Below are 26,659 nucleotides of genomic sequence, written 5' to 3'. Positions count from 1 at the left end.
CGGAGAAATCTTTGCTGGCAGAATCAGGAGGTAATGTATCAAATACAGCAGGGAAGGATCCTAATCAAATGAAGCAGCTCTGACAGGCTATCATTGATCACATGTATCTAGTCTGCTAGCTGCTAGGCTAATTCATACAATGTAAAATGCCATAGGCTTGTGCTAAATACATTAGCATGTTGTACTTGTGGGGAAAATGTGTCTTCTGCGAGTTATAGTGAAGCTGATTTGTGTACTTGTGTTTGAAATTGTCTCTATAAGCCAAGTTTAATGTGTGTTTAATGTGTGTTTTGAATCAACTCAACTTTACAGCACTCCACAGAAACCCCACTGCCGACTAGTGTTTTGGAGGTGTAACTGTAGAGTGACACAGACACACCACCGCACAAGTATAAATGCTCACAATGGCATAGGGCATGTGCATAGACTATGGCGTAGGCACATTTATAAATCCCACTTCAAGAAGAAAGTAGTTTAAAGAGCGAAAGTCCACATAAGGAGGCAGCTTGAGGTTAGATCAGTCAAACAAAAAAGGACTTTTACCCAGGAGACCGGTGTTCATGTCCCGCATGAAACTAATTAATCTTTTAGTTATAAAAGCTTTCTGAGGAAGACAATGAACAACTGAATCACATTTCTTATTGTCTGATGAACTACTTAATATAAAAGAATACCTCACTGAAAAAGAATACCCATATTTTTACCAAAACACATTTAAACAGTTCTCATCTGACCCTAGTAGTTAGTTGTTTAACTTTGTCTCCCGCAGCTACATTTATATGACAGAAAAATATAAATAGCTGTCCGTGCTAGTATCAGATGAAAGCTGTTGGACATGTTTGGCATAAATATGAACACACTGAGTGTGCAGATGGTAAGCAGAAAAGTGTGTTTTAGTGGTTTGAGTTTCTGTGGATATTTTGATCCTTTTATTTCACTTTGGAACTGGGCCACCATTGGAATCCATTTTAACTGCCGCCATGAGCAAAGGACCAAGTTTATTAAAGTCACCTTTCAAACCCACAGGGTAAAAAAATTTGCTCCTCAAAAGTTAAACTTTCAAAGGGGTACTCCTTTTTAATGTTTGTTTTAAATGTTTAAAGTAAATCTGGAGTTACAGTGTGTGATGAAGCCAGAGCATTAATTTCTAAAATCTGTCACCCTTACCTGCCCCAATCCCAGTGCTGGCCATTTTCCCTCCCAGCTCTGTAAGGGAGGAATCCTGCAGAGATGACTGAAGTGATGACTCTTTTGAACTCTCCTCTTCTGACTTGTCATCCAAGTGGTTCTCATCTTGCTCTAGCATATCAGGAACACTGGGGGAGCCGGGTAACTCTTCTGGTGGGAATGCTCCTACAGGAGACGGAAGACCCACAGGGCTTTCAGCCTGTGGGGTCTGACGTTCTGTGCTGCCATTGGTGGAGGAGTGGACCGACGAGGGAAGAAGCAGGACATTTGGCTTCTTGGGGACTGGAGGTGGAACCTGGAAACAAATGAGAAATTAAGTACAGCAACAATTCTGAGACCTGAGTACAATTACTTTAAAAAGAGGATGTTAACAACATTGACAGTCTCTACCTCCATTAACTGTATTTCCACTGTTTGCCTTAATGACACATTTAGTGACCTTAACTGCAATGTTGCCCCTCAAATAAGCCATTTTCAGATTGATGTCTTTCTCACCTTGGGTTTCTTTTTGTCTGACAGCTCTGCCAGACAGGAGATTGTCATCCTCGAGGGGAGGGTCTTGCTCTTGTCCTGTAGCTCCGGGGCCTCCTGGTTACTACAGGGAGAGGGGAGTGAGCCTCCTTCCCCAGAATGGATCTCTGGGTCGACATCAAACTCAGGCTCCAGTGCTGGGTCTTCCAGAAGAGGCTGTGGGTCTGGAAGAGGAGGGAGATCAAAGAGGGACTGGGAGTGGGGAAGGAATTGATGATCATAGGCAGTTTGTGGAATGGTGGTAGAATCTGGGAGACCAGAGGGACTTGTTGTTTGTGGTGGAGGTTTTTTGGGTTTGGGTTTTTTCATGACTTTGTAGATGTTGCCCAGGGGCACTGGTCTGTCCACAGGTGAGGCAGGAGGTGAGTCAAGGGCTAGAGGGGAGGTGGAGGAGGGGGAAGGAGACTTGAGCAGGAGGTTTAGGGGTCGTTTGGGTAATGGGGGCTTGATGGCAACAGGTGGTTTGGGTTTTGGGAGGGTGGGTGGCGGACTGGGATCCTCGCCTAGGTCTCGGTTATGCTGTTCTTCTTCTATGGTGTCAGATGCCCCATCAGGGCAGTCCTCCAAGTCACCACGAGAGACTGAACGAAGCCGAACAGTCTTGAGCTCATTCTGGGTGACAACAGGCAGTGCCTGTGAGGAGCTGGGGCTGATTTTTCCTGGTTTTGCCGCCGTCGAAGTGTCAGAATGTCGTCTGCTGGCCTTTTGCTTTGGCTTGATTGATGACAGCTCCAGATGTGCATTCCCAGGCATCTCAAAGGACAACCTAGACCTCGCAGCCGGGTCCTTGGGCGATGGTAGTGATGATTTTCTTTCTGGGATCTTCGGACGCAACTTACATCCCAATGTTCCTGTTGTACCTACTGTCCCCTGACCTGCCATTTGACTGAGGGGAACAGTTGGGGTGGGAGTCTCTGACTGGCTGGAGTAGCCACTTGATGGGGACATGAGTCCTGGGGGTTTAAAGGGCGAGGAAGCCTTGATGTCTGTTTCCATGGAGAGCTGTGAGGGTGAGGTGGCTCGGGAGGTGGAGGGAGAATCGAGCAGGGACTCTGAGCTGCCTCTGACTTTCATACATTCAATCACTGTGGTACCTGTTGCTGTGCTGGAGCCTGAAAGAGATCTGGAGAAGAAAGGAGAAAAGAACTCAATGCATTTCTAGTTTTTTTTATAGTCAAACATCAAGAAAACTTCAGAGCCAATGCTTAATAATTTCAATTAGAAAACTAATAACCAGGTTAGGCCTGTCAATCATAATGTTATCAACTAATCATACGATAAATGGACATGACCTTGATCATTTTGCTGACCTTGATATTGCCTGTTGTGTTTACATGGGTGTTTATTTACGTAATAATTTTTTTAGCCAACATGATGCCAGAATAAACAACAGTTTTTCCAGACCATTATAAGACTTGGGCGCAGGAATTCTCCCTTTCTAGTCTCTCCACCTCAGCCGACTTGCACAAATCAGAGGAAAAATAAAACTCTTCAAAGTTGACAAAGCATAGTTTACCAGCAATCTGTAACTGTACTTTTGGAGTGGAAGAAGCACAGTCCTGATGGTCGTTAGCTTGCCAAACTGTGGCAACCAGCTGAAAAGTCTGTCGTTTGTAGTTTTACCTTCCAACAACTTCCTCCTCCACTCCCCAAATCCACCGGCAAACTGCTTGGCTCCCAGGCTGTCAACCCCCAGAGCAGACACCGGCCCAATTATGGAGGTAACTATGGTGCTCCTGGAGCTTTGCTAAGCTTTTCGATTAGTCACAGGAGACATCACTTGATTTTGCTGTTCTTTGCCAAATTTAGTATTAGGTAATTTTGGGCAACTCTTTTGGGGTACTTTTTTCTTTACATACTTCCTACACATGTTAATTGCATTTTAAAAAGATATCCTCAACAAAAAGAAGTTGCAGGCTGAAACCAGGCTGATAGACAGATTCAAACTGGATTGAGAAACTAGTAAGTAAAGTGTAGTTTCATTTCCTACCTGTAAGGGTCATTCTTCCACTCCCCTAGCTGCCAGTGAGTGGGGAAGGTCAGCTCTGTCTCTCCCTCCCTCTCTGGTGCCTGGACCTCCAGGCTTGGAGGTCCATCAGTACCTCCATGGCCCAGCTCCCGCTCAGCAACAATGGGTTTGGAGGAGCTGGGCAGGAGGAAATCAGGCTGGAAGTCTGGAAAGTGGTCCCTGGGAATGTGTAGGCTTTTTGGCCGGCCATCCCGGTAAAGACTGCCTTCATGATGGATTCTCCCCTCAGCTTCTCCGAGGTTCTTCATAAGAGAGACGCTCCTCACAGGGGGTGGTGGCTTGCGCTTGGATTTCTTAAGTGATATTGAGCGGGAGCGTAGGCGCAAGCGGCCATCGGCACTGTAGTCTGAAGCCGTGACAGAGATTGTGTCTGTGGTGCTGGCACTGTCCTCAGAGCTCCCTCGAGGGTAGAGAAGGGCGTAGTTCTCACCCAAACCAAGGAAGTTATGATGCTGTTGTTGGTCTGTTATTGCCATAGCATTACCATTTCCTGTAGGCAGGATGTTCCCGTCTGGCTGGCCTAAACCACCTTCTGTAAAGCAGAAGGAACCAGAATCCGTGGGCGTAGAAAGGGAACGCTCCCGGAACTTGAAGGCGTTTGCCGCTGCTATGGAACGTGCCGACCTCTCCCGCCCTCTCACTGCTTCCCCAACTCCCCCACCTCCTCCTCCCCTCCCTCCATCCGCTGCAGCCCCTTCCGTCTCGCTCCGCTTCCCCATCATCGCTGTTGCCAGTGAAATCCCTGGTATGTTATTCCCTCCTCTCCCAGAAGGGTTCGACACAGACGTGAATGAACTGGAATGTGAGCTCGCTGGCTGTCCTGAGCTCACTAACATCACCCCGTCTTGCGTCCCTCCTCCTGAATTACCGATGATGGTGTGCTGTTTGGGTGGGACCGCCGGGCCTTTGTTGGTGCTGTATTTGTAAGGTTCGTTCCACGCTCCAGGAGAAAAAGTGGAGCCCTTAGGTCCGTTCCAGGAAGCGGACGGTGTGTTTGAGCACAGCAGCCCAGAGTGGTCCATAGTTCCTGGGTGAAACTGGCCCGGAGCACTATGCTCCAAATTGTTATCTGTGGAGGGAGAAGAGGGAGAATTATTACAACTCTACTGATGAGAACAAACTCAACTGGCCATAAAAACTCTCATGAAGAAATGAACACTCAACAGTTTCTATCTATAGCTGCTCATTTAAAGAACTATTAGACTTTATAGCAAATACACCCCCCTCCAAAAATTAAAAGATATGGACAGAGTATATCACCTTTAACAGCATGTAGTTGAATGTCTTGCTTACTTCTAAAACTATAACTCCTTTGGATATACTGCACGCTCTCTGCCTGCCAGCTAACTTATATCTGAAAAGTTGTGGACTCCTGCAGACTGTCAGCACAAAATCTTTTACAGAACTTGGCCGTTGATCTCCAGGATTGATTGCGTTCTTTTTACTACAAGATGTGAATGTTAGCCCGGCTCTATGCCTCTGGATTAATTATCGAACGTCTACTCATTTTGGGTGTTCCCCTACTTTTGGTCCCTTTTGTGATTGGCTGTTGCAACCTGTAGGTATAGTGTTCGCCATGCTCTGCAGTGAATCAAGAGTCAAAATAGGGTTATAAATTGTTAAGGCTGGGTCAGTGTTAATTTTGGTAATTTACATTGAAAACAATTGAAACCATGACAAATGAGGAGATATATCAAAGCAAAAAATAGATCTTTGACAAAAACTATGGCAAAATGTACGATTCATTTTTGGTTGACAAGATGAGATGGGACTAAAATGTCAGTGATGGACTATTAGACATTCAAATGAAAGGAGGAGAACAGAATGATAAATTATTTTGTGAAAAATATTAGAAAAATGTTTTAAAAGAGGAAGCAGACAACTGTGCTTGCAATCATTGTCTAATCCCGTATAAGGTGTATGAGACTGAACCATGATGGGTTGGTTAATGCCAGGAAATAAGCAAGTGTGTGTGTCTGTCTGTGAACAGTGGAGCTGTTGAATTGATATGTGGAGTTGTTAGTTGCGGCTATAGCTGTTAGCAGCTAGCCCCACTTGTTAGACACTGAATAGCAGCACACTTGAAGTGCAGTTTTAATCACCAATTCTGTGAGAGGACATGACTTTATATCTCCAGACTAATATGTTGTAGATTTAAAAATAATTCAGGCTTAAATAAAGATATTTTCTGCTTCTTAACAGTGAGATCGATGAGTTTGAATTTACAGTGAACCTGGGTACAAATAGTTATGAGTTATAACTATTTTAGTTATTAAATATGGCCTCAAAGTTTTAGAGTGTGTGTTCAGAAATCATTCTTCAAACCTTTCAAAAACTCCACTAGAGAAGTGTTTGTAAATGTAGAAATTACTTGTATGACTAAATGAAATTCTGATAACCTGTATTATCCTAACTGCATTAATTTCAAGGGAAAAACATTTTGACTAAAAGTTGACAAAATTGTAGTAACTTTTGAGCAACCATAACCTTTGTGGCGTCCACAACAACCTGGTCTCACTTGTCGAAACCCGGCCTTTGGGCAGTAACTTGATGAAGACTAAGACTAAATCTAAAATACCTGCCAAAATTAATCCCGGACCAAATGACAGAAAAATTGTACTGCTAAAGTTAATCTCCTTTCTTAACACAAAATCAATGTAAATCTACTTTTTAAAATGTCAGGTACCTGCCAAGTTTAGATGTTCTGCTTTTTTTCACCCGTCCGCAATTAAGGCCTGATTCAGGTTAAACTGTTTACATGAACCCTTCATACCCTGCGATTGAGTATCCCTGTTGTAGTGAATAAACCAATTAAGCATGAAAAGATCCTGGCTGCTGGCGACGCCATCTTTCACTGAGCAAAACCGATTACTGCAAATACAGGGGAAAGAAATGATTAACACAACATTAATCCCTCATTGTTAAATTCAAAATTTGGTGGGTGAAAAGCAGAAAGAAAAATGATTGAGATGTTTTTTTGCTACTGTGACCCCTTTTAACATGGGATTACTCTAAATATGAATATAAACATTCATCTTACGAAGCTACATTTAAGGGAATTGACACAAAAATGCAGCAAGCACTGATTAAATTTTAAAAAAAAATCGCAAAATAAAATAAAATCTTTGATCTTGTCACCTTTGTTTCACTAAAAAGTTGATTTAAAATATAAAACAACATAAAAAAAATAGCTGTCATGGTCCCATTTCTGCCAAAAAGGGAAATGCTTTAAAAGCACAGTCAATCACATTTCTACAAACACCTACTGCAGTAAAATTTAGAGTTTGTAAGTATGTATTGTGTCTAACAATCCCAACAGACTTTCAGCTGGCATTGGAGTTAGTGGTTGATGCGTAGAGATAGTTGTGAGCAGTGACAATATCTGCACTTCAGGAACACAAGAAAGAAGAAAAAACATTCATAGGCGGGTAAGTGCTTCCCTTAATGGTGACACACACACCTGCAGGTAAGGTTGTGTCGAGGTCAGAGTGCGTCTTCCTCAGGGGGAGGTTCTGGTGGAGGGTGTCTGTGACAGGCTCTAGGGAGCGGGGCTGGTGGGGGAAGGGGTCCCCTGGAGAGGGGGATGGGGACGGGGAGTGCTGGAGGAGGTCGACACCGTGGAACTTCCCTCCTCTCCCTTCACCTGGAGGAGAAACAGAGGAGCAGTGGGGGTCAGAGAGAGGAAGAGGAGTTATCTCGCTTGACACGCAGTAAATTCAATAAAACATTAAATCAGATCATGTTGTTGACATGGCAATAAAGTATTAGATTATGACTCTTGAGAGACGTGTAGAGATGAATTTGATTCTGTGAGCATCACTTGATTTAAAGTCAGTCTTAAAAGGATTCAGCGTTTTCAACTCACATCTTTTAAGATGGTCGAGACAAATGTGATTTAGTGTTTTTGAAACTCAATAAAGCAGGCTTGTTTCACTCAGGTTAAAATGGATTTTTGTGAGACATGGAGACACCTTTACAAGACCAGGCTTTTACTTAGTATCCATGACTCGATACTTGACTTCGACTTGAGACAAATGAAAGGACTTGACTTTCTTTTAAATAAATGTTTGCATTTTTCTAGATATTGAGAAGTTTTCTTTTTGACACATGATTGGTGATTTCTAGTGCAATGCATGCAAACCTGGCAACCTACTTGGACGCAGCAGACACCAATGCATGAGAACGCTATCATGGAGACGATTAGTCCAAAAGTAAAAAAAAATATGGAATAAAGAATTATGGAAATAACAAGAGGAAAGAACAGTGGTATGCAAGGTCTGCAGCTCAAACATCTGTGATGCAACCACCACAACTTCATCAATCACTACAAAAACTACAACAAAAGACAACTGAATGTGTCTTTTTAGCTTACCAACTGGTCAAACGTTTGACCGGATCATCAGACTTTCACATGAACTGACTTGAGACTTGCTTAACCTGAGCAATGACTGACCCATTTTGCTTGACTTTTAGGAGGGACTCCACTTGACTTGCTTGATTCTCATCCCAGTAATTTGGGATTTGCTTGAGATTTGAAGGTTAAGACTTTAGACTTGCTTGTGACTTGCGTGTGACTTACTCCCACCTCTGATTAAACAACAGCAGCAACAAAGGATTAAAGGATACACTCAATATAGCTGCAGCTGCATTAGCTATAATATTAACTTCTGCATGAAATATGTGATTGATGATTCCTAAGAAATTGCTCACATGAAGCTCAAACGTTCAATGAGCAAGAGCTTTTCTCTCACATTTAATATTAAATTCAACATCGTCTATACTGCTTTTTCTTTTTAACAAATATATAGTTTTAATTCAATAATTGTTTGCTGATAAGCTACTGTCATTAAAACTCATTAAAACACAAGTTCCTGCAGATGTTTCATGATAAAGCACCACAAAGAAAAGGAGAAATCTTGCCCAATGAACTGCCGAAAACATAAATACTACAATAAAGTATTATCATGATGCATGGGCAATACAAACTTAGTTTAATAAACAGATAGGTCAAATCAAGCAATCTGACTGGTTCTACGTTGTGATATAATAATCAGATACAACACTGATTACGTCTAATTCCTTTAATGGTAAATGGTAAATGGACTGCACTTGTGTAGTGCCTTTCTGGTCTTCCAACCACTCAAAATGCTTTTACACTACTGAGTCACCCATTCACACACACAGTCACACACTGGTGACCAAGACTACCATACAGGGTGCCACCTGCTATTCAGTAACCATTCACATGCTCTGGACACAGCGATGGAACAGCCATCAGGAGCAATTTGGGGTTCAGTATCTTGCCCAAGGATACTTCAACATGCGGACTGGAGGAGCCGGGTGTCAAACCGCCAGCCGCTGACAGGCATAAAGATGGATTTAGGACTTTTTCCCGGGAGACCAGTGTTTGGAACTGTGTTAACTATGAGTCATTTTAAGGTGCGTTGTCACCATATTTCTTTTCCCACACCCAACCACAGTAACTTTACTTCCCTAAACCTAACTTCTGTAACTTTATAATAATTACATAACTACACATTAAGGACCTAATGTCATTCAGGGGGCGCTAATTTGTAGGATATTATATGAACTGTTGTGTGAGGACACATTGCTGGAGGCCACTGGCCAAGTTTTTCTAACAAAACGTGAAATAAAGACTCATTTTTTGCACTCAGATTTACTCTAAAATACGACTGAAAAATTAAAATGAGGAAAAATAAACACAAATTTCAGTCAGAAACACTTTAGTTAAAGAAAACAGCAATATCACACTAGCAGTATTATACTTGGCGGTATGGTTTTGTTCTGGGGCCTCTCTGCCTGCCCTCAGGCCCACGGAGAAAGACTTCTCTCCCCTTCCATATGCAAACAAAAAAAGCCTGAGGCAAAGAGAATAAACCTCCCTGCCCTTCCATGCACCTACGTAGAAAGCCTGAGGCAGAGAGAGCACACCTCCCTGCCTTTCCATGCGCCTACATGGAAAGCCTAAGGCAGAGAGAGTAGCAGCAAAGACCCCCCGGGAACAGAACCCATCAGCATCACTGACAAACAGAAATGACATTGATTGAAGTCAGACACAGCATGAAAAGGAAGAGCTGGGGTGGAGGCGGGTTGCAAAGCAGCTTGCAGAGGAAGCAGCGACAGTAGGTAGGCCAGAGCAGTTTAAATAGGGTGCTCTGAATGAGATTTGCAAATTGGTTGCATAGAAATCATGTGATCTATCAGCTGACTCCCTTCCATCAATCAGCTGCTCCATCAGTTGATTGGCTGTTTGAGATCAGCTGATGTAGCTGAGATGTGAGCTGAGCTTGACATCGTGTCCTGCCTGAACTAACACTATGCTCAATGTTTGCAGCTTAGATTGAACAGTAAACCTTGAACATGAGGGGGAAATGTGAGCCATGCTGTGTGCATTTTACTGACGTTATACTACTGGATTTCCTGTTACCTGATCACTGTTTTGAGCCACTGATGCACAGAGTTGCCTCAAGTTAGTTTAAATCAACAGGTTTTTGACAAGAGGCCCCCTCAGCTGAACAAGTACATGTCACTGGAGATGACAACCTGTGCATTAAACTGATGTTACATACTTGAACAGCCACACTCTTCTTTTTTTCTGCCACCAGACACCTTGATGTTTATGTTCTACATTTTCCGCAGTCAGTTTTTAATCCGAGGTGATTTACAGCAGATGCTGCTGAGAAACCTGCTGCTCTGTTGTACTTCCTGTCCTTCTCATGTCTTGTCTGAGCAGACAGTAATCCAATGAGTCATCGCAGGCAGCAGGTACCCACTTGATTACCTCAATGACATGCAGTGCAGTCTCTCACCCGGCTGCATAATTCAGTCAAGCTTCTATTAAGCCATCAGGCTTGTTTTATAGCGACAGTCATATCCGATGCTGTCTGCTGTTAAAATTTATCTCCCACACAACAAAACGATGCCATTCTGTGAATTTTGTTTTCCTCAGTGAGGAGACTGAAACACACAAAATCAATGAGGCAAAGCAGAAAATGGATCAAATTAAGTTGGATCGATGGAAAAGTGTACTGTGATGCAAGCAGTGCCTTGACAAGTTAACGGAACAACACAGTATTTGTTGTACAACTTTTAATGTGTGTCAGAAAGCTCTAAAAATAGAGATCTCCTGCTTCTTGTTTCTTTATGAATCAAGCACGGTGTTGTCGAATTCAATACCTCCTTGTTTTGCAAACAATAAATGAATGCGACGCTGAACGGAAAACCAAAAACAAAGCGTAGGAAACCGTCTGTGGCTCCATCTCTTTACCTCCTACACATTCACCATCTCTTCCTCTACCTGCTTGTCTACCTGTCGTCTCTGTCTTCTTGTTGCCTCCCAAGGGCTTTGCAGTCACACATGACTCCACCCCGCCCTCCTTCCATTTTGTTTCTGTTTGTGTCCCCGTTGCAGCGCTGTGTATGAATTATACATCCAAGCATTGAACAACACAGAGCTACAAATATTTGAGCTATCTGTGAGACCAAAGAGCAAGCTAATAGCGGAGAGACTCGACATGAGAATATTCCCGACACAAAATATTTGCAGAAAACAGAAGTAATTTAGCTAAAGTGACGCAGTTTTTATACATATTTCCAGAACAATGCTCAAAGACACAAAGAAAGAAACAAAATGTAGAGTTTTCTTACAGAGCAAAGCTCGTCATATCTAGCTGTGTTGTTGTTCATGCAGTTTAAAGGACAAATGCAGCCTTTTTTCACTTGTGATGTAACAGTAGGTATATGGCAGGAAAACACCTGTGGTGATATCACATGCGTTAGCCTTTTGCGGTTTAGTTTTCCGGTAACTCAAAGCTACTCTGACTTACTTTTTCATGGCAAGGAATGAGTCACTTTGACAATGCTGTAACTTCCCCCAGTTCTGTTAAGGGTTAATGACGACTGTGAGTGCTGATCAAACACCTCAAAAGCTTATTGAGTTTCAAATGGTGAAAGAGATTGAAAAGGATTACAGTTACAATGGAGATTTATTTGTAGAGATGAAACAAAGGGACAGTCCACCCCAAAGTCAGACATAGGTGTCTTTCCTCTAACCTGTAGGGCTATTTATCAGTCTAGATTGTTTCAATGTGAGCTGCCAAGTGTTGGAGATATCGGCCGTAGAGATGTCTACCTTCTCTCCAACATAATGGAACTAGAAGGCACACAGCAATGTCAGATCCAGAGATCATGACCTGGTTACTCAAGGTAATCCACAGACCTTGTTGTGAGCAGTCCTATGTAGGAACTATTTTCTTTCTACCCAACTACACCTGCCAAGCGTGCTTCTACTGCTAACTAACCTAGCACCACTAAGCTAGCTAATGTTACAGCTCAGCCGAGGATGACGCCATAATGTTTAACCTAATGCTGTCACAAGCATGAGGCTCTTGTCCATGACAAGATTGCAGCCTTCCTTCTGCACGGTGAATTCGGTAGAAAGGTAATAGTTCAAAAGTTTTTGGGAGCATTGAACACCACAAGCCCAGTGCCATCTAGTTCCATTATTTTCAAGAGAAGGCAAGATATCGGCCGATATCTCCAACACTCAGCAACTCACACCAAAACAATCTAGACCAGTGGCTCTCAACTGGTCCAGCCACAGGTTACAGGTTCCTCTTAAGTCATTTGTTCAAGGTCCACATAGTTTAATTCAGCATCATACTTGCATTTGCCCATGTCATCAAGCTAGTTTGCTGTCTCTATCAAGTAGCTGGCCATTAGTCACTCTCTCTACAGCAGAAAATGGCACTTAAAAATAAAAACTCTGCAATGGAAATTCACTGCACTTAAAAATAAACTGTTTTTTTTACAAACTTGACACGTTTGTGAGTCACTTGCAATCCATTCAGAATGGACCTGTTACACACCACTTGGGAACCACTGATCTAGACCAGTGATACTCAACTTATGGCCCACGGTACAGTGCTGGGTGGTCCCAAAAAACATTTTCTATTTCACAATAAAAATAAATTGATTCACAGTAGTATACTTAAGGTGGATCGAAATAGAGCTTGTTTATCAAAAGAAGTGCCAGTGGAGGATCCCCCACAGAGGTCCTAGCTAAGCCCCTATTGTCCTATAGTCTTAGAAACACCCCTGCATGCATGTATGGGGCTGCTGTGACTGGCCCCTGGCCTCCTGTCGTTTTGTAGAAGTGGTCCCCAAGCAAAGCAAGTTGAGTGTCCCTGATTTAGATTGATAAACAGCACTACAGGTAACATAGAAAACATATGTATTTTTGATTCTAGGGTGAACTGTCTTTTTATGTGTGAAGCCTCTCTTAAGGCTCTCAATAAAGTCTCCACAAATTTGATTCCAAATGCCTGAACATGAGCTGTAAGTTTTACCGTTCATCCAAAAGGCTTCCTAGTTGGTATCTATCCCTATGAGGTGACCACATCTACACCTGAGAGGTGTGAACATCCCTTTGAAAAGAAAAGTCTTCAAAAAATCTTTAAAAAAAAGTTTAGCCTTTACCCAATCACCGACGACTTGAAAATGTGAGTAGTTGCCAAGTAACCAGAACTCTGGTGTTAAATTTGGCTGAGAAATCGAGGCTATATATGACACACGTTTCAACAGTAGTTATTTCAACATGTTGTTTGGACCTGCTTCACGATGAAACATGCTGTAACCAAGACGACCACTGGTTTCAACTAGGGATGGGAGTCGAGAACCGGTTCCTGTTAAGAACCGGTTCCAACTGGTCCAATTCATCGACATCATTAGCCTTTATGCTTAACGATTCCCTTATCGATTCTTTTCATTACGCCGAATCTATGCTCGTCAGTCAGCAGCCCGTTCAACAACAAAGAAGACGTAATGGTGGAGAGACAGAAGCGGTCAAAGCCATAGCTTCACTTCACGCTGCTGTTAGCCTCCCTGGAGCTGCTAGCCCAGTTTGGAGCTTCGGCGCATCCCCGCTCCAGGTGGACGGCGGGCGGCGCACTGTTGTTGTTAGCCTCCCTGGAGCTGCTAGCCAACTGTGGAGCTTCGACGCTTCCCCGCTCCAGGTGGACGGCGGGCGGGGCACTGTTGTTGTTAGCCTCCCTGGAGCTGCTAGCCCACTGTGGAGCTTCGGTGCATCCCCACTCCTGTTGTCGGATTTCATGGGAACACCAAGGATGGTAAGATGAGAGCAGTTGAGTAGATTTGCACGCTATTTGTTGTTATAATATGCTGGGCTAGCTGCGTTAGCTGCCTCACCTGAGATAGCTGCACTAGCTGCATGGTGTTGACACACTCAGGCTGGGGATGCTTTTTTTCAAATCTTTCTCATCATCTTTCTAAACTAGACCATGGCTTTAAGGTTCATAATAAAACATTCTGAAAGCAGATGTATTGGGTTACAAACAACAGGAGGTGATATCATTAATTCACAGGAGGAATTGATAAGGGAATTGATAAAGAATCGGATCGATAAGCAGAATCGATAATGGCATTGATATCAATAAAATCCTATCAATTCCCATCCCTAGTTTCAACCCAACATCTAGAAATCTCATGACCTGCAAATCAGCAATTTAATGATGAGTTAGGAGGGCTGGGGGTGTCTTGACACTCCAGCAGGTGATGAGTTTCTGCACAAAATGAATTTTGGAAGCCAGAAATCTAATTTCCTGGCTAGATAATCATTTAATTACTGATTTAATTGAAACTCATCAACCCTGGCAGATGTACCACGGTCATTTTATGTTATCAGAGAGAAAGAAAGTCCTTGCTGGATCTTCTCACCTATTTGTCTGATTCACTCAATGACTACCTGTTTGTTTTTCCTCCTGTCTTTTTACCACTGCAACAGTCTATTCACTTCAGTCATTCATACTGTGTGTATTCCAGCAATCTGTCTGTGTAGCTCACTGAGTGCCATTCAACGGCTGTTCCCCTCTGTGCATGAATAAATAAGAGTGTTAGCGCTGAAACATCTACAGCCATCCAGCAGAGACTAAGCTATGACTCAGCCATTGAGCGGAGCTAAATATGACTTCCTGTCTGGCTGTCATGCATTTATCCACTTCCTGCTGGACCATCAACCTGCTTAATCCTGATTTCATCCAGGCAAAATGGCAGTTTGGAACCCTTCAGGCTTGGACAGCAAACATGTAACATACGTGCATTACAGTCACGTCTACAACCCGTCGTTCTTTCAAAGCGCCGTCTTCACCCTCCATCGGCCTTGTCTCTGATCCAACTGCTGCTCAGAGGTTGGGAGTCTTTGTGTTGCTCCCGCAGCCATAAATAATAGACACTATTTCAACTATCAGCAGCCTTCACCAGAGAGACAAGACGATGATTCATTCATCATAATGTCTCTCCAGTATGGCCCTGGTTGCACTGCTCTCCTGCCTGCTGTGAGTTGTGGTTAGAGATCCTGCCCTGAAACACAGATGTTACAGTTTTAATCCCCGTTATTGCAGCTAAAAAACAGCCTTACTCCTTTTAACAGACTGTCCTTGATTTCCCACCGAAAGGACTTTCATCACATTGTTAAAATCTAGATGAAACAGGAATGTGAGAGTATCCAGTTTCAGTATCATCACGTATTTCTGAGTGAAACAAGATAGGCAGGTAGGATGTGATGTTGGGAGGAACAGATTTGATCACTGAAAAGTCGGCCTATCATAACAGAGAGGCTCCGTCAGTGTACACCGACAAGATAGTAGTATCTTTCAGAGGGAAGTCTATCATATAGTCCATGTAGTTCACTGTAAAATGCCCTGTGCATAATCTGAAGCTGTCACAGATAGCACTCTCCTCAAAGCCTGTAACCACACTACTTTGGGGAAACTAAGACACACAGATGTAGCATGCTGTTGCTAGCTAGCTACTATTAGATCTTAGCTCTGTGCAGCTACAAGTTGCAGATTGATTGATGGGTGGATGTCATGATATGATATTATTAGTTGAAATTGGTTGGTTACATAAGCACAAGTCATATTTAGTTTTACAAGAAGACGACATGACTGTACTCTGATATAAAATGAGAATAAATTGATTTGGGGGGATTTTTTGGCATATATTGTTACATAGGTTGACAATATGACCCGGGATGTGATTTAAAGGGGTTAAAAAGGCTTTTTTTTTTTTAAAATTTCATCTTGACTTTAACTAATGTAATTCCTCTGCCAGCGTTCTGATGTCAGAATACTGTGTAAAATTTGAAGCCAAAATATTAACTTCTGAACATCCTTGCCTCTGTGATCATCATATCTTATCTTCAGGTGAACAGCTCACTTTCAACCTTTACAGCAGCAGTTGACATCTGATGAACGATGCTCTGCAGCTCCAGACAAAAAGAGAATGAGGACATTACACGGAGACTATTCTGTCAGCTGCTCCTAGCAAGGTCAAGAACGAACTGTCAACCTTAAATTTGAAGCCAACACGCAGAAGAAAGTCCTGCAGGTGCTCAAAACCATGAAAATCTATATTGTCCTACAAAGGCTAACCACAGTAACTACACTTTTGGTCAAAATTGGGTTATGACTGGAAATAAATCTGTTCTATATCTGCTCTGTCCAGTGCAGTAACGAAATCCAACCAAAATCCAAGTCAAACCACAGTAAATGTAGTTACTGCACTTTGCCTGGGGTTCCTGGAGATTTGAGATTCCAAGAAAAAATGCAGTGGGTCTATTACAGCAGATGGTCAATGTAAGAATGAAGATGATACCAACAACAAACAATTTTAATGATGTTTAGGTCGGGGAACTGTGAGGGCCATGGCAAAACCTTTAGCTTGCACCTCTTGAGGTAGTCCATTGTGGATTTTGAGATGTGTTTAGGAGAAGCCATTCTCTCGTCATCTTTAGCTTTTTGTTTCTACAGATGGTGTGATGTTTGCTTCCAGAATTCGCTGGAATTTAATTGAATCTCTTCTTCCGTCTACCTGTGAAATGTGCACCGTGCCACTGGCTGCAACACAAGCCCAAAGCATGGTCATTCCACCTTTGTGTTTAACAGTTGGGCAGCTGTTCTTTTCATGAAATTCTACATCCTTTTTTCTCCAAACATACCTTTGCTCATTGCATCCAAAAAGTTCTATTTTAACTTCATCAGTCTACAAGACTTCTGGCTCTGAATTCTGTGGTGAGGACGCAGGAAAGGTTTTCTTCTGATGACTCTTCCATGAAGGTCATATTTGTACAGGTGTCTCTGCACAGTAGAACAGTGCACCACCACTCCCGAGTCCGATAAATCTTCCTGCAGGTCTTTTGCAGTCAAACAGGAGTTCTGATTTACCTTTCTAACAATCCTATGAGCAGCTCTCTCAGAGAGTTTTCTTGGTCTTCCAAACCTCAACTTGACCTCCACAGTTCCTCTTTACTGCCATTTCTTAATTACATTGTGAACTGAGGAAACAGCTACCTGAAAACACTTTGCTAACTTCTTATAACCTTCTCCTGCTTAGTGGGCATCGGTTATTTTTGTTTTCAGAGTGCTGGGCAGCTGTTTAGAGGAGCCCATAAAGGCTGCTTATTGACAGGACAAGGTTTCAGGAGCTTTGAAATTTGCATCACCTGGCCTTTCCTAACAATGACTGTGGACAAGCCATAGCCCTAACAAGCTAATTAAGGTCTGAGACCCTGGTAAAAGTTGTCTGAGGGCTCAAATGTCTTGGGGTGCCCAAACTTTTGCATCATGCTCCTTTCATTTCTTCCACTCTAAAATTGTGCAAAACAAAAATAATACACAGTTCCGGCTTAAAATGTTGAAAAGCATGTTTCATCTTTTCAACTTCATGCCTTTTGGAGATCAGTCCATCTTCTACTGCGCAAACTTTTGCATGCCACTGTACTTTGGAGTCACCCATCAACACCTACTCAAATTAAAAACATCTTGCTCTTTGTTTGAACTCAATCAAATTAGAGATGCATTCAAATGGTTGCCCAGTGATGGATTCTTGTCCCAAAGGATCTCAGTGTGGAGCCAATAGGATTTTCAGCAGCTCTAAAAAGTTCCGCCCCCTGTCAGATTCCTGCTGGACAGAGGCGCTCCAGGTAAACTGAGAGGATTAGAGCGTCTGCTGCTTGACGGCATGAATGCCTGTCTGTGTCTCTGCTAAACTCCACATTCACAAGCTGTCCGCGCCCCTCACACGACATTCAAAAGTGCATCCACAAAATGCCTGTTTTGTGGTTTAACATTCTTTTCTCTTTGTGCTGCAACATTTGCAAGCTGTTTAACTGCCCGTCTGCAAGCCTCATTATTTGCTGTTTTCGTGGAATATCAGCAACTGGAGCCAGATTTTCGATAAAACTGGATCTCTGTCAGGTCAAAATTAAAATAATGTTTTGACCAGATGAAAGTCAGAATCTTTATCTTCGTGTGATGTGATGTTTTGCAAAAGTTTCCAAGCTGTCTCACTGCCATTTAGTTTGTTTGTTGTTACAAAGGAAAGCAGTTCGCTATCTGTTCTTCCTTTCTAACTGCTTGTCCTTGCAAAGTCAAGCTACATTGTGCACAGGGTCACGATTTAGCATCAGATATCAACAGATGGTCTTAAAACGTAATTAGATGCCTGTAAAATTAAAAATTAATTCATAAAAAATCCAAAATAATAGCGGAAAATCATTTGTGTCTTTATCAAGGAGACATATACTTGGAAATGTTTCCTCAAAATAACAAAAATTTCCCTAAAATCAGATATTAGGGACGTATAAATGAACCTAAATAAACATACATTGATAAGATGTCTTACCCCTGTCAGTCTGTCTGTCTCCCTGCTCTGCATTCACATCTTCACTGCCTACAGTGCTTCAGTCATTCATGAAAATTGCCGGAGCGAGAAGTGCAGGGACGGGGAGACGGAGAGCAAGAGGAAGAGGAAGGAAAGTGGGAGGTGGGCGCTGTGACAAAATGTTCTCTCATTATCTTTCATTCATTATTCTTTCATCCTGTATCCCTCCATCTTCCTCTCCTCTCATCACGTCTCTCCTCCAGCTGCATTTTCCCTCTCCTCCTCCTCCTCTTCACCTCTCTACTACGGCTCCCTTCTTCTTCCTTCTGGCGTCACTTTCACTCACTTCCTCTCTTTTCCTCTCGCTACTGTTTCTTTTCTCTTTTTTTTTGCTTCTTCTTCTTTTTAGGGAGGAGAGAGGAAGAGTGGCGAGTTGCCATGGCAACAGTGAGCTGGCTGCAAAGCTACCTGTTCGCTGGTTTACAGAGAAAGAGAGCGAACGAGACAGACGGAAGGGTAAGAGACTGGGTGTCACGGTAACAAGCTGGAGAAATCAGGTGATAGACGATATTATTTTTGTCATTGTCAACGAAGCAAAACAACATATTGATCCTGCTAACAAGTATTGACTGTGTATCCAAAGCCTGAAAGAGCTCCGTGCTGTAGACTTCTGTTGCTGTCCAGAATCAATGAGCCACACTGCTGCACTGTCTGACACCTTCCTTCATCACCATGAACACACACGCTGTAGTTTATTTGGACTCAATCCCACACACACCCTCCTGCTGCTGTAAATACCATAGACTGTATAATATAATGGACGTAACCACTATGACATCACTCATTGGTTTGTGGATTCACATTTTGACATTTCAGCCGTCGCCATCTTGAATTTTTGAAGCTAGAAGTGAACGTATTTGGATGAGAGGGTGCAGCTGTGGAGGAGCGAGAGGTGGATCTGACTCATACGCCTCTTTTAAGGAATATCACGCCGTGATGTTGCCTTGCTGTTCTGTACATAAGGTACAATCACGGGATGGGGGGACAGAGTGGTCTCGCCTTCAAGCCTAACAGTGTCTGTATAAACACAACACCCTGCAAGACGGGATCGGGCAGCACAGGTGTGAGGTTTTGAGGACGTGTTACACATGCAACCCACCACAGGGGATTTAAAAAGAAGCTGTTAGCAGTTAGCGGCTAATTCAAAGAAAAAGGAAGTCTTTGCGCACTGAGTCCGTTTTTCTTGGATGCATGTTTTTAATCTATCATTCGGAAAAAAAAATAGTTACGCACACAAGCCTTGTGATTCCGATGTGTTGCGAAAAATTCCCAATACGTGACAAGATTAAAAGACGTTTCATCCTTTGTGTCTCTCCACTGGAGTTACTTATCTGGCTGTCACCACTCCCGCCCTGTCTCCACATTCTGTGTGCGCTCCACATCCTCCTCCTCTTCATCATCCACCTGAACATCCCTATCAAACCTGCTGAAGTAGCTATCTGACTTATGAAATGATTCTCAGGCGGCTCGCTCAGTGTGTGACGTGCACTTGTAGATAAAATATAGGCCTATATTAATGAAGGTTCATTAGTACGGTTTTGTATTTCTCTGTAATGTAGCACAGTGTTAACAATGTTACTGATACTATTCTTTCTCACACCTTCAACTCAAACCAAACTATATTATTAGATAATTGAATTAATATCGTAAACTTGCAGGTGACTAGTTGCCTAATGGCCGTAAATGACGGCTATTGGTTGACTAGGAAAATCCTTAGTCGAGGGCAGCCCTTGTGAATACCCACTTGAGCACCAAGTGTATATTAATCCTCAGCTGGAAAAAGTCCTCTACAAACATACTTTGCACTTGTTTTTGAGTAATGTTTGTTACAAACTACAGTGCCCAGCTGTTGCAGGAAGTTACTGACCTATTTTCAAAGATTTACGCCTCAGTAGGAGCCAGTAGGCTCAAGGCTGAGAGCCGCAGACAGGTTTGAGAAGTCAGGAAGAATTTAGAGATGGACAAAACCATTTCTCTTTTTCAAGGGCTTTGCTGACAACAAGTAAAATACAGAATAAAGGTCTTGTCCTTAAAGTACTCCTCTTTCTACTAACTCTATTATCCCTCTACCTCTCTCCCCCATCTTCTCCCTTTGCCTCCTCTCTTCTTCCTCTCCCTGTGTCTATGTCTTCCACTCAGAAGGAAGTGAATACCCACCAAGTACAACGCCACAGGCATGCATCATTATACCTGACCTTCTACTCTACTACACAGTGGGTGAGGAGCGGGAGACAGAGGGGAGAGAGGGAAAGTGGGAGGAAGAGATATTTAACTATAGATGCATATGCGGGAGAAGGAGGGGAGAGGCACCTGGTGACGAAGCAGTTGCTATGCCAAAAACCAGGAGGACACGCACACACACGCACACAAAGTAAACAAGGAGGAGGCTCGGCTGAGACGAGTGGAAGCAGGAGTGTCAGAACGATGCTGCCGAGGATGACCACAGCATACTAACAGCTCTGACAGCACACACACACAATCACACACACACACACACACAGACAAAGCAGAGCTGACTGCCAGAGATGGGTGAGGGCGATAGCGAATGTGATCATAAGAAGAAAATGTTCTCGACGTCAAATCTTGTTTCTGCGGCGTTTTCACCCTTAAAGCTCAAACTTGTGTCAAGTGGGAATCTGTGTGTGCGCGTGTGTGTACGTGTGTGTGAAAGTAGAGCATGTCTTCATCACCCAGTGTAACCTGTGAGCTATGACTTCTGGCATGAATATGCACACCGTTCAAGCACCAAAGTAACACAGTGTTGAAACTTTCCAGCAGAAACACTGACTTTCCTGCCAATTTTTTTATTACTTTCTACATCCTCTATTAAGTGGGGCTTTTTTCACCACTAAAGTGGATTTAATAAGTAACATTAAAAACACCCACTACACTTGAAAATGTTTCTGCACGCCTACGCTCAAAAGTATCCTCCAAACTGAATGAGATTTGCTGTTTATTTTTTCCTTTCTCTTATATTAAAAAAAGGAGAAATGAATGTAAAAAAAGGGATTGGCATGATAGTCGAGTTTCTAATATCGCAAACTACCACCTGGGGACAGCCAATGCATCTATGTGATCCAATTACATTTGGGAATGTCGCTGATAAGGTAATGTACACTGACTGCAGCAGGAGAAGATGCTTTAATTCTTAAATTACAAGCAACTGGGAGGAAGGCACAGCCTGGTGGGTACATTTAAGTAGATTTTCTATATTTAACTGCTCGGTAATGCAAATATATTTTATAATGAGTCAAGTTTTTAGTTTACGAGTCATTCCATAATTGGGGGTAGACCGACATTTCATGTTCATTGATTATAATGATATATAAACTATTTTCTTTACTAATGGAAAACACACTTTGTTTATTTTAGCTTGAAATTGTGAAATTATTGTTCCTAAATTGACAGTTTTTACAATATCCTTTTTTCAGGGACGCGGGTCTTAGTCTAATGACAATGTTAAAAACTGGGAAAATGTCAACTACAGCCCATTTTACATTGCCTGTCTAGGGCGTGTATTTTGCGCCATTAAGCCGCCTCACCATTCTGTAAAAAAGGTAGCAGAGCAGAATGGGGGGACAGTTGTCTCACCCTCAGGCTGGCAGCATAAGTAGTAACAGAACCGAAATGATGTCCGTATAAATGGGTCAGCCCGCAGGACATGTGACATTTTGACAACATGTTATGCATGCAACCAGCCATGAGAGATCTAAACAGCGGCTAGAGGCAGTTAGCAGCTAACTCCAGTAAGAACACTGGACAAATGTCTGCAAATTGGGGAGCTCTTTACCCTCCAAGCAGAGGACGAGATCATCCATCATGTAACAGAAGCCCCTTTTACACTGCCAGATTTTCCGCAAATGTTGGGCTGTTTTGCCGGCAAGCTGCGAGCGTTTATATACACACAGAGGCAGAATGGCGAGTTGATTCGAGGTGACAAATTTTCCGCCTCGTAGGGTAGACACATTGGCGGAACCCTTTTAGTTTAGCCCTCTGCAATGGGAGGAGCTGTTGATGACGCCGCACGTGCGAACCACTGGCAGTGGATAAACAGGAAACAGCTGATGACAGAAATGAGCAGCTAGTAGCAAGAGGGAAACACAAACCTGACAGACACTGTAAAGATGAGCAACTGGGGAGACAAGGTATTGCCCGCCCTCCTTACCTTGCAAACGAAGAGGTCATTAACCGTCACATGACGGGAATGGTGATGAACGGGCCGATTTACGAGAGAATCGCCGCCTGACTAGCCGCAGCTTCCCTCCCACGTCACTGTTGTAACTGTAGATGTGAGTGCGAATGGTTGTCTGTCTCTATGTGTCAGCCCTGTGATAGTCTGACGACCTGTCCCGAGGCGATTATACAGCACACTTAATACTGAATAAAATCCATCGAGAAATTAAGTCCAGTTTAATTAAACAGTTTAATTAATCATATCAGGTATGAGACATCAGTTTGTCCTATGGCAGGCAGAGAGGGATCATCACAGACCATGTGCATGATGAGTTTCATGGTTCTTGGTGCAATTAAATAAGTTTCAATTGCCCCCAGTCTCCCCTACAATCACATTTGTGGTGCAGGGCTGCAGCGCACACAGTATTTCCCTAAGAATTTCTACTTATTTTAGAAAATATAAGCTCACATGGCGACCATTTTTAGCATTTAGGAGGTTATTTCTGATTACACAGATATTGTTAAAATCAGAGTTATATGTCATCTGTGTTTTTCTACTACTTCCCCAACAGTGAAGCAATGGTTACAGCAAGTCAGACAAATTATACTGACCTCGAAAGAGACTAAAACTCACATATATTAAGTATTTTCCCTCCGTCTAATTTCCCATGACTCTCACTTTTACAACCGTCACAGGAAGAACCAGCTCCCTTGAGAACAATGCCGAACGTGTGAATCAGATTTTTGCTCTGAGGCATTAAGTGTGTACAAAGGCAGCAATGTTTTTTTTTCTTTTACTACAAAAAAACAATGACGGCAACAGCATGAAAATACAAAAAAATCATCCCCTGTAGCAGCTGTTTATACACTGCATAGTGTATTTTTCAAATCAGACATCAAGAGCCATCCAACAGCTGCCAAATGCTGATTCTCATCATTCCAATACAATCCCATTTCAGGGGTTAATCTATTTAATTTGAGGTTGCTTGTCAGAGAACTTTCATATTGAGACCATGAATTCCAATAAAACCCAGTAATGCTTGAAGGCATCTGGCTGGAGCCAACACTCTGACAACAAGTGCCTCACCTTCCCCCCCAACAGCCCACTATAATTCACCTCCATCCAACTCTTCCTCAGTTGACTCCTACTCACTCACTGATTACCATGAGACCTTTTGAACAAGGCTGCAACTGATTAATATTTTCATTTCTGGTTATTGTATTTACTGTTTTTGTAATTAATCGATTACTTGTTTTGCTCGGGCAAGATATCCATCCATCCATTTTCATCCGCTTATCTGGAGCCAGGTTGCGGGGGCAGCAGACCCCAAGGTGTTCCCAGACCAGACGAGATATGTAATCCCTCCAGCGTGTTCTGGGTCTGCCCCAGGGCCTCCTACCAGTGGGACGTGCCTGGAACACCTCTAATGGGAGGCTCCCTAATCAGATGCCTGAACAACCTCAACTGACCCCTTTTGACACGAAGGAGCAGCGGCTCTACTCCGAGCTCCCTCTGGATGTCCGAGCTCCTTACCCTATCTCTAAGGCTGAGGCCAGCCATCCCATGGAGGAAACTAATGTTGGCCGCTTGTATCTGCAACCTCATTCTTTTGGTCACTACCCAGAGCTCATGACCATAGGTGAGGGTTGGGACGTAGATGGACCAGTAAAGCCAAAGCTTCGCCTTCCAGCTCAGCTCCCTCTTTACCACAACTGTCCGGCACAGTGCTCCAATTACTGCAGAAGTCGCACCAAATCGAGCAAGATACTGAAACCCAAATTGCTACTGATGGCTGTGCTTTGGGTGTGTAAAAGCATGTGAACGTTTATCTGATAAGCAGGTACCTTGTCTGGTAGCCTTGGTCACCAGTTTATGAATGTGTGTGTGAATAGGTGAATGGTGCTTGTGTTGTAAAGAGCTTTCAGTGGTTGCTAAGACTAGAAAAGCATAAAGTAGTCCATTTACCACTTATAAAATGTGAGAAAATGCACAAAACAAGCTCTAAGAGTCTTTGCAGTGCTTATTTTGTCCAACCAACAGTTCAAAACCCAAAAATATTCTCTTTACAATGATATAAAACAGAGAAAAGCAGCAGATTCTCGCATTTGAGAACCGAAGCATGTGTGACCTTGTCGCCTGATAAAAGACTCAAAAACTCAATCCTACATCCAAATATGTCCACCAATAAATTAATCAACCCATCGTTCAAGCACTACCTTGGAATATCAACAACAAGACAGCTTGAGCATACTGTATAAGCATCTTGCACTTTGATTGGATAATCACCAGCACTTCACAGGCTGGATGCCAGTCGCCTGTGTTTACACGGACCCATTTAAATACAGCAAACTCTTCTACCACTTTGATGGCTCAGGATCAGTCTGGTCCAGGCAATGAAACATTCATGAATTCCTTGAGATACTGTAGCTGTGCCAATCCAAAGACTTCTAAGGCAAGAACTAGGAAATTTATGCTGTCTATACTTATTTTGTCTAGAATTTTTCATGCAGTGCTACCTCAATAACTTTGTTTCCTTGAAAACATCCTGGTGGCTCAGTTGGTTCGAAGAATACTGATGGAATTTGTTGCATATCATTAACTTTACAGTGATCTTTACAAAAACAGCAAATAAAAAAAACTCCAAAAAGGCACCTTTACATCAGCAACTTCTGAATGTGCCCGTTATCACAAATAAAAGGGTGTGTCATCAGTGTTCTCCTTTTCAATTTCATTTGTATTTTCCTGTGGGGGGAATTAATTTCAGTTTAATCTAAATTAGAGAAATACAATATGTGGAAAAAATAACCTTATGAAAAGCAACATCAATAAAGTACCTACTTACTCCAAATATGACCTCTAACTTTTGTTTTATCGTACCTGTGATGTCGAGTGGTATGAAGTGACCCGGTGTGCGTCTCCCGAGCTGCCAGCGTGGTTTGTCTGCAACAGGCGGTCCGGTGGTAGCAGAAGTGGCGGTGCTACTGCTGCTGTTGTTACTACTCCAACCCAGTGGGGGGCGATCTGAGCCGCAGGGCGATGGGGACGGGGAGGGAGACGGGTCGGTCACGGACCTCAGTCCAAACACTGAGGAGGTGGTTTCATCGTCGTAGAGCTGTTTGGACGCCGGCTAGAGGAAAACAAGCAACAAGCTGTAAACGCAACACTGACATAATCACATTATAAACGGCATGTGTTAGCAAACACCTATTTACACACAGCAGATACAGAGCAATATATTCATTCACTGGGAGATGTCTGTCTGGATACAGGGCAAATGTAAGTCCAATATTCACTTTCCTTTTAGCTCTGTTTTGGTCCCCACCAACTCGTGAGGGAATAGCTGCTAAATATTGCACTGTGTTTATTTTCCAGTCTCAAAGAAATACATGAAATGGACACAAACTCTTAACAGTGCATGGTGGTTGGCACAAAATGTGTTAAAATCACATGCTGGCAATATGAAAACAATGTCAATGAGGGTAAAAAGAGCAAGACAGTCAGAGTAGGGAGGATGGGAGTGGTAGATGGGTCAAACAGGAGACCACTGTTTGTCTCCGACTTCATCGCACATTGATGTTTGGTCATGGACTTTCTATGTCGAGACATTACGTGCAAGGAAGGTACCCTGGTTGCGTCGGTTGTTGACATTCTGGGATGTCGTGTCAAATTCTGCCTGTTATATGCACTGTCTGTTTTTAAAATACACTTCCGTTTTTAACGGGAAATGTACAGTTTGAATAGTCTCTGTCAAAATAAATCCGCAAATTGAAGATTTTTTTCATTCAACAATAAACGCACGTGGTTGGGTTTAGGCAACAAAAGCACATGGTTATGTCAAGGAAAAAAGAACGGGGTTTGACTCAACATTCAAACCGGAAGCGAACATTGGTCTCCCAGTTGAACGTCAGTGATTGTTGGAGCCATCCACCACCCCTCTTGCCCATCCTAGTTGGACATCTCGCCCCCTAAACTTTCCT

The 26,659-nt window shown here is 42.9% G+C and overlaps 1 protein-coding gene across 5 annotated transcripts in view; it reads right to left on the bottom strand.

Annotated features, from left to right (window-relative positions):
* nhsl2 (NHS-like 2) overlaps window positions 1-26,659 on the bottom strand; it is a 266,381-nt gene that overhangs the window by 49,974 nt on the left and 189,748 nt on the right. For all 5 annotated transcript variants that reach the window (XR_007448688.1, XM_049569282.1, XM_049569283.1 and 2 more), the window contains exons 4-8: window positions 25,560-25,809; window positions 7,209-7,391; window positions 3,710-4,817; window positions 1,684-2,842; window positions 1,168-1,483 (exon numbers count right to left, since the gene is read on the bottom strand). Coding sequence is in view for 4 of the 5 variants with exons in the window: in XM_049569282.1 (XP_049425239.1) it covers window positions 1,168-1,483; window positions 1,684-2,842; window positions 3,710-4,817; window positions 7,209-7,391; window positions 25,560-25,809 (3,016 nt within the window). In the remaining variant the exon portion in view is untranslated. The remainder of the gene's footprint in view (window positions 1-1,167; window positions 1,484-1,683; window positions 2,843-3,709; window positions 4,818-7,208; window positions 7,392-25,559; window positions 25,810-26,659) is intronic.

This window comes from Epinephelus fuscoguttatus, linkage group LG23 (genome assembly GCF_011397635.1).
Source record: "Epinephelus fuscoguttatus linkage group LG23, E.fuscoguttatus.final_Chr_v1".
Classification (NCBI taxonomy): Eukaryota; Metazoa; Chordata; class Actinopteri; order Perciformes; family Serranidae; genus Epinephelus; species Epinephelus fuscoguttatus.
The sequence above is the reverse complement of the archived record's forward strand: the minus strand, read 5'-3'. Positions and strand labels throughout refer to the sequence as shown.